The sequence below is a fragment of the Triticum dicoccoides genome, chromosome 5A (genome assembly GCF_002162155.2).
Source record: "Triticum dicoccoides isolate Atlit2015 ecotype Zavitan chromosome 5A, WEW_v2.0, whole genome shotgun sequence".
Lineage (NCBI taxonomy): Eukaryota > Viridiplantae > Streptophyta > Magnoliopsida > Poales > Poaceae > Triticum > Triticum dicoccoides.
In genome coordinates this window covers 489699215-489707889 of record NC_041388.1, presented here as the reverse complement: position 1 = coordinate 489707889, position 8675 = coordinate 489699215, and the positions used below count along the sequence as shown (strand labels likewise).

The 8675-nt window shown below is 40.1% G+C and overlaps 2 protein-coding genes across 2 annotated transcripts in view; one reads left to right on the top strand and one right to left on the bottom strand.

The window, feature by feature from the left end:
• The first annotated feature begins 544 nt into the window (after window positions 1-544).
• Window positions 545-3503, top strand: LOC119302378 (cytochrome b-c1 complex subunit 6-like). The gene is made up of 4 exons (XM_037579413.1): window positions 545-701; window positions 2213-2297; window positions 3045-3134; window positions 3211-3503. Coding segments are annotated over exons 1-4 (210 nt in total). The 5' UTR covers window positions 545-699; the 3' UTR covers window positions 3244-3503.
• A 237-nt stretch (window positions 3504-3740) lies between these two features.
• LOC119302377 (serine/threonine-protein kinase STY46-like) overlaps window positions 3741-8675 on the bottom strand; it is an 8100-nt gene continuing 3165 nt past the window's right edge. The window contains exons 4-15 of the mRNA XM_037579412.1: window positions 8438-8510; window positions 8034-8144; window positions 7331-7381; window positions 7077-7213; window positions 6885-6992; window positions 6635-6708; window positions 6066-6241; window positions 5764-5859; window positions 4618-4698; window positions 4459-4509; window positions 4235-4375; window positions 3741-4128 (exon numbers count right to left, since the gene is read on the bottom strand). Of these exons, the coding sequence (XP_037435309.1) occupies window positions 4072-4128; window positions 4235-4375; window positions 4459-4509; window positions 4618-4698; window positions 5764-5859; window positions 6066-6241; window positions 6635-6708; window positions 6885-6992; window positions 7077-7213; window positions 7331-7381; window positions 8034-8144; window positions 8438-8510 (1156 nt within the window). The 3' untranslated portion in view covers window positions 3741-4071. The remainder of the gene's footprint in view (window positions 4129-4234; window positions 4376-4458; window positions 4510-4617; window positions 4699-5763; window positions 5860-6065; window positions 6242-6634; window positions 6709-6884; window positions 6993-7076; window positions 7214-7330; window positions 7382-8033; window positions 8145-8437; window positions 8511-8675) is intronic.

Below are 8675 nucleotides of genomic sequence, written 5' to 3'. Positions count from 1 at the left end.
GGTTTGTTTTACTTATTTAGTTAATAAAATGTGCAGACAACTTGGAAAAAATAGATAGGAAGGGGTAATAATTTTTTTTGAATGGGGCCAAACAACAGGTCCATTTAATTGCCGAAAGCTAAAACCGTCAGATTTTCTTGAAATTGTAAGAAAATGTGTTACTTCTGATTGTTAGTTTGCACATATGTGGAAGCAATTGATTCTTACAAAATATTCCGCGGCAACGTGCGGGGTATCGTCTAGTACATGCACAACATTAGAAGCATTCTCCTAGGATCCCAACTAATGACATGTATAATGAAAAAAAACTATAAGCAAAAAAACATTGAATTTGGTATTATTGCCTAAATAAACGCGACCCATGTGGGCTAAACGTGCCGCCAGCCTGGCCCGTGTTAAGGCGGCCGTGCTAAACATCTTTCTGAAAGTTAGTCCATGATTGTTAGTCCTCGGTGAGCCATGCCGTGCAGGGCCGCGCTGGCCCATCTGGCCAGGTCTGGGCCGGAAGCGGAACAAAGCCCATAGGTTCCGAAAAAACCATAGGTCGAGCTGGCCCTTCGCGTCTCTCTTCCCCTCCATTCCTCCTCTTCTCCGCATCCACCCGAACGAAACCCTAGTCTCCCATCACTTGGATCCGGTCTTTGACATTCTTCGACGCAGGACGCCGTAAGAAATTTCGCTAGAGATCTTGCAGCTGCCATGTATGTTTTCTCTCTCTCTCTCTCGCTCTCTTTTTCTCGAAAGTTCTTTTTACCGCTCGTTCAGTCTATGAACTTCGATCGTGTCTTGATCTTGTGCATACGTTGGGGGCAGTTTTAGATCTTCCTTCTCACTATCAGCGTTGAAGTATGGTAACGCAATTCGCGTATTTATACATGATTTTTGTGTCCGAAACGAATTTGAAATCTAACGGGGCATCAGAAGCATGGCGAATCAATTACATTTGAAGGCAAGAGCGCACATTTGTATTTTTGGAACACAGTGCGACTTAAATCCCGCAATTTGAGCCAGCCGATTTTTTTTCACCTTGGACGAAATAGTGATGATCTCATCAGCCGATTGGAAACTTGATGAATCGGTGCGTTTATCTAGGCAATAACACAAATTAAATGTTTCTCTGCTATAGTTGTTTTCATTATACATTTCATTAGTTGGGATCCTAGGAGTATGCTTCCAAAGTAACACATGTATTTGTTCTTGGGTTCTGATGCAATGGCTTCAAATCCGTAGGCGGAGTGAGGTTTGTCCTGACCATTAATCACGGTGGAAGTAGGATATTTTGTTTGAGCATTGTGATGCAAATAATTTGCTTTAATCCACACAATAAAATGCCCCACCCCTGGTTACATTTCATTGGCATTTGACATCTCGAATGTCTAATTATTTTTTATCGATGTATATAATGTGGACATACATATATTAAACCACTACTGTAACTGCTATAATAAGGTTTTGACTGCCTGTTGTGACCACATCCGCGCAACCAATCGGTGATGCCGCTGTCATGATCGCAGCAAACTGTGCTTGACTTGCATCGTGTTTTACTTATTTATTAGCTATATTCTTCATTTGTTTTTAGTTTATGTTGAGATGAAACGCTAAATTATCTATCCTTGAGTGTGATTGACATGTACTTACATTATGTTTGTTTCATACCTCCTATATATTTTCCTTGTACATTTATTATATTGACTGCAAATTGAAATCTGTGTTACGTACTTGCTTGCGATGACAACAAGCAAAGATTTGCTTGTACAGTAGATTGTTCATATACTTATTTATAATCAACACTTTTCTGCAAGCATTAACTTTATGCAAATAACTTAACGCCAAATGGAACATTTATTAAACCCAAGTCGGTTTGATGCAAATAATGCATCTCTTCTGAATCTCAAGGGAGTCAACCTGTCTGACCATGGTGGGAACAGGTTGCAGCTATTAATACTTGATTTAACTCCCAATGTATGAAGGGAAAAGGGAAAACAATCTTCTGGAGAACTTTTAAACAAGTTGCTGCCTACTTATCATCAAATTTCAGTAATCTCGCAATGATTGGTCGTTACTGTTCTATCTGTGTTTAGTCAATAATTCATTCTTAAATAATTCTCTGTACAAGAAAGATCATTGCTTCCATTATTCTTGTAATGCTTGATAACAGCAAAGTTTACCTTCCAGCGTTTGAGTTTTGTAAACATGTTTTGTTTCATGGCAGGGCGGACAATGAACCTATTGACCCAAAGAATTACCTTGAGGAACGCTGCAAGCCGCAATGTGTAAAATCATTGTATGACTATGAGGTCAGTGCCATATTTCTCATAACCACAAGACAAACTATTAGAGTGAATCAGGAAAATAAGTGGTAGCTAGTCATTTCTTGTAAATTGCTTGCTAAACAAGCTAGGACCTCTAGTAAGCTGATCTATTTAGGATGTTAGAGCCAAACAAAATTCACTCATGGACTAACTTTCAGAAAGATGTTGCACATGGCTATATTTAGTACAAATTGCTTTTGAATATATGGCCCTAATGGCCTTCAGGATGCAAAATTCATTTAGACGAGTGCTTAGAATATAGCCGCATCATCAAGCACCCATGTAAGAGTGAATCACCTCGTCTAATGCAAGCACCTATGTAAGAGCGAATCACCTCGTCTAATGCAAGCACCTAGATATAGGTTTTGTTTTGCTATAAACACTTCCATTGTGCACACTTGTAGTTTCACAGTTAGTCCTGTTCTACTAGAAACTGGTGATTATTACTGTTACATTTAGTATCTTGTTGGAATTTACTGGATGGCCATCTGAGCTTTGTGCCTAGCCCTCTAGCACACTAGTTAGTTTACTGGATGAGGTGGTAGCATGCTGTACCATATGGCATGGATGACTTGTACATAGATTCTGCTTGAGTTGCATGATAACAAATATGGATCAGGTGGACTGTTATTTATGTTCCATTTATGCTCAACCTAGTCTTGTCAATTTATGTTCCATTCTGTCTGAGGGAACACGTGATTTACGTGTCAAGCTTGCATGCTTACTCTGCAGAGATGTGTGAAGAGAGTCAAGAATGATGAAACTGGGCAGAAGCACTGCACCGGGCAATTCTTCGACTACTGGTCATGCGTTGACAAATGTGTAAGTACAACCTGTACATCGACTAGTTCCAAACTACCGTTCGTGGAGTGTTAATACTTTGAACATGTGTTTGCAGGTAGCACCAAAGCTCTTTGAGAAGCTCAAATGATGGATGGGGTGGCGCTGATTGCCACAGACCCCAATAAATCGATCCACTGTCCTGATTTCTGATTGTGCTGAACCTGTAACAAGGAGCTTCCTTCTATCTGTTGCTAAAACTTGTCAAAACAAGCAAACACAATTATTTTGGCAGTGGGAACAATAACTTTTATTTTGCTTGTGTAATGTTCGTTCTGTCCCTGTATACTTGGGCAGATGAAAGCATTTCTGCTTTACTTCAATCCATCTTCAATAATTTTTGCAGATTCAGGACCCTTGAGATATACCATTTTTTTTTAGTCAGATAACTGATTGCCATGTTTTAAATCCTCTTTGGCTTACATCCCATGTAGCTCAATAACACTGCACAACTGACTAGATAAAACCATGATTCCCTGCATTTGGTGTAGATGATACACGAGATATAAACATCCTTCACAACAAGAGATGGCCAAAGCAGTAAATTCTAGGGCGCATGTTTACATACCAAAGCTATGACCAGTATACTTAACAGAAAATTCGATGATGGGCTGTATTCACCAGAAAAGACAACTTGGTGTACATGATACACGAGATATAAACATCCTTCACAACAAGAGATGGCCAAAGCAGTAAATTCTAGGGCACATGTTTACATACCAAAGCTATGACCAGTATACTTAACAGAAAATTCGATTTTCTTTGTAGTAACAGTGAAATACAGCCTGAAAAAAACATTAGGCCCCAAGATGACTGTTCAAATTGTACATAACAAAAGGTAAACCAAAACCAAAAATGATACGCTACATTCCTCAACATCAGTGTTCCGGATCCTAGTATGTCAGGTATGTGCAGAGGGTCAGTCTGTCGAGGCCGAGATATCCTTCAGTTGTTTGCTCGTTTCACCTGAAGTTCCCTGTAGAAGGAGAGAACAATCTACTGTTACGGTTCTTTAATTCCTGATTTTATATCTGGTAAGGGGTATCTTTCTCTAAATACAGGAAGAGTGATTCTGCACGTACCTGAACTTCTGCCAGAAGACCCTCCAGTTCAGTTAATATATCTGGGAAAGCAGGCCGATTTGCTGGGATGGTTTCCCAACATCTCTGCAGCAAGTCTAATAGCTTGGGATGTGTCTTTTCTGGCAGCACTGGGCGCAGCCCCTAGTATGACAGTCAAGTGTTCGGATACTGAGCACATCTCACACAATGAGCATATTACGTACAAAATCTACAATATTACCTACCTGCCTCACACCTACAGCTGCTTGCAGAGGTGTCATGGTATCATATGGGATCTGGAAACCAAAGAAATAAAAAAATATCAACAACCTTAACAACTGCAATGATTAATCAACTGTTTGCGTTTGGTAAGAACTCTAACCAGTCGTGTAAATTATACATACCTTGGACGTCAGGAGTTCCCAAAGCACAATAGCGAAACTAAATACATCTGCTTTGTTATCATAGGGTTGATGATTTATAACCTACACATGGAGCAGAAAAGCACGTTAGTATAGAGTAGAGTTTCTTGTTTTCAACCCTTTAGTAGTTGTGAGTGGAGATAACAATGCAAATATGATAGGCCGTAGACAATTGAATTAATACTCAGATCACTGACACAATAAGGCCCCGCTTGGATCATCATTTTCCAGCGATTTACACCTGGAAAACATACCTCCGTATAAGAAAACGGGGTGGTCTTCTGTTAGGTACTTGGATCGTCGTTTCTGGGCTGTAAACTTTACACCCGATTTCCAAGTTACAATGGTGTTTCGCCGGTTTCTGAAACACACCTCGGTCCGTCATTTCTGCCCGGTATCTCTCTCTTCTCGATTGACGGCTGCTTTACCTCGGAAGGCCGGAGCAACAGGGGGCGGGCCAAGGACCGCCGGCCTGTGTGGGCGCCGCCGCACGGAGGAATTCCTGTCGGCCGGCGGGTTCAGGCGACGACGAGCAGGCGGCCCGAGGTCCTGGCCAGGCAGAGAGCTACTCCAGCTGCGTGAAACGGCCGCCATGGTCAGTCATGGTTGAAGCGAGTCGCATCATGCGACCATCCCTTGACGCATCTCAGACGGCCGCCATGGTCGGTCATGGCCGCCGAATTTGCCTCGTCTCTGGTGTGTGGCGGACGGCAGCAGATTTGGCAACTTCGTCGTCCAGAGGCAGCCGAACTGGAGTCCGCGACCATTACGCGGGGCTTTTCCCCAGCCGATGTGCCAGTTCGGATTGTGCAGCATCGGTCTTGGACGTGCAGGGCTGCCCTCGTTCTCTGGCTGAGCCGGCAGCAGCGGATTACAGGGGTAATATATTCGTTTGTATTTTACTGGCGTACAGTAATATCCGGGGATAATCGTTTACAGTTGTAAAATTTCAGACATTCCAAGCGGGGCCTAAACTAATCCAAATTAGTGATTTCAGAGGCATGATGTGTTTGATATCAGCAGTCTATACTATCAATTCTAGTCAGGACTTGAAAAAACGAAATCACAGACCCATTTTGAACATAGTTTATAACTTAGGTTGGTTTGAGTTTAGGCCACCCATCATACCTCAGGCGCCATCCATCTGTACGTTCCAGTTTCAGCTGTCATGATACCACCTTGATCCTGGAACCGAGCTACACCAAAGTCTGCTACTTTAACAACCTAGAAAAGGACAGCACAAACAATCATCAGTTAGAATAGTCTTGGTAAAAATACAACATAATGCATGACCCAAAGCTCTGACGACAGATAGGAGCACCTAGATAATGTGCACCGACAGTATCCTCCACATTCACTGCTTGTCTTTGTGTTCTGCTATTGTTTTCTCTCTATATTCATGACAAATTAAAAAGTTATATGCTACGTACATGATCTTTGTCCATTAGAAGGTTTGCTGTCTTTAAGTCTCTGTGGATAATACCCCTCTGATGCAAGTAACACATCCCTCGGCATACATCACATGCAAACTTCAGCAGAGTTGGGAGATCAACGACATTACACTGCTTGTGCACATAATCATACAGACTTCCTCCAGACATGTATTCTGTATGACATGAAAATAACTGTTGAGTAACAAACACACCAGTTAAGCAAAGACAAAAAAAACACATCATCTTCCTCATTCCCTCTGTACCTAAATATAAGCCCTTTTTAGAGATTTCAATATGGACTACATACGGATGTATATAGACGTAGTTTAGAGTATAGATTCAATCATTTTGCTCCGTATGTAGTCCATATTGGAATATCTAAAAAGACTTATATTTAGAAGCAGAGGGTAGGAAGCATAATTTCTTGGATCTGTAAGTTATATTTGGCCAACATTATAAGATCATAAGCTATTGTGTAAAACATTTCCAGATCTATTTTTCTCTATAACAAGCAATTCTTAATAAGGCTCAATATCAGATCCAGCGGATGCTGCCATAAAGCTCACCTGTAATTATACAAAATTTTGGTGGTTTTGTGCATGCACCAATGAATCGCACAACATTGGTATGATGAACTTCCCTGAAAGGGTGAAGTAATTTAGTTTTGGTACTTGCAAGGGACAACACAATTCATGTATGCTTAACTGAGAGTAGTGATGTGCTCATTCCTACATATAACGAAATATTTAAATTTCTTCAACCAAATTATAAGCATGGCAATCTTACATATGCTCCTAAAATGTAAAATGTCAATACCTTAGAATATATACTTCTTGTGTAAACTCGTTCCAAACATTATTATTCAAATGCTCGGCTTTTAGAACTTTAACAGCAACATCCTCGCCAAAGTAAGTCCCATGAAACCTTCACATAAGCATAAGACATCTTAAGAAGAAAGCAGTACTGAATACAGAGCCTCAGTAACTCGATAGTATACAATTCACTCACAAATCTCCACAAGAACCAGAAGCAATCATCTCTCCCATCTTCAGAAGCCGCTTGTCAATTTCCCATTCCCCACCTTTTACCTGGAATGGCAGTGTTCTTTCCGCAGCTGAGGAGTGAGATGAACCAGACCATGAACCCTGTCACGCAGAAGGAACGGGTTGATTATATTGCTTCATGCATCAATAACTAGCAGAAACATAATCAGAAACATCTGCATGCAAACTTCTATCTATTTTGAATGATTGAGAATCTACCTCATTCCTTAAAACAGATGCTTCAAGCGCCTTATGTAAACCATCAGTGTCCTGATCATACCATTGCAAGTTGCCATCATTTAAGTAGAATAAAAATGTAATCCACATATAAATAGAATCATAACACCTTAGCTAATTTATTGGCATAGGCCCTGTAGTGTTAATAGACATGTATTATCATTGGTCATTGCAACATGAGTGAGGGAGGAATGCAACAGCGTGGCATCATTGTCATGTTGTTTCTATCAGAATGCCAAGGCAGGCCTCAATAAAATTGTTGTTGGAAATACAAATGGGATGTGGCATATTCAGGGTTACTTCTTCAGGATATGACTTGAAAAGTTGTATCTTTCATTCTGGTTAGTGCTTCAAAAAAAAGCTTACATAACTTCTGATACTAGATTACTTGTCGGTACAATTAACTCTTCAAAATATAAGCTGTATGATATCAGTTTAAACTGTGCACTTGTATTGGCTATACCCTCGCTCAAGTCAAGACTCTACGTTTTTACATGTAGCAGTGTTAACTTCATCTCAAGGTGGACTATCACCACATCCATTTGATTCTTGCAGCAATATCAAAATGTAATAATCATCATTTATTTGTAAAAATAAATAGGCCAGTGGAAACGCTCTAAAACATCAGTTAAAAAACTTTGCATTCAATAAATGACATGATATGATGATAAGAACCTAAGATTACCTCAATGGGCCAACCATCAACAACAAAAACATCAAGAGAATAGCCATCTACCGTAGAGAAAACATGTGCTTCCCTGATGTTCAGTCCAATGTCTGATAGCAAGGCAGACAGCTGGCAGAACAGTGTAGTTAGAATGGATACTGGGGTTAAAAGGATAAAGTCTTCCCAAAGAAATTATTAGCATGTATAGTCAAATACATGGTTAAATGCAGAAATGTTGTCCTTTACTAAGATTCCTAGAGTATAAGTACAAATACTAAGTAAGCAGGCATGTCAAATTAGACTTTAAAACAGCAAGCGTGAAAAAATTGATGCTTTATACAGCATTGATGAAAAATACTGCCAGGCAGGGAAGTTAAAAATGTATTATGACTTCAAGTTGAAAGGCGTCAAAGATTGCTGACCTGACTAAGGAGCTTTGGCTTGTCAATTGTGGAGAAAACTATCTCATGAATGTGTGTGTACGGTGTGTCCTGCCTGTGAAATACAGAGCCAAGAGAAGTATATTCGTAAAATTCTAGATATAAACAGATTTATCTGGAAGAAGGCGCACATTTGTGTACATGGGCATCAAGTAGTGTTTATGCAGATGCAAATTGCCATTTTGTGTTATTTGCATCAAAGTACATCAAATTTGGAATT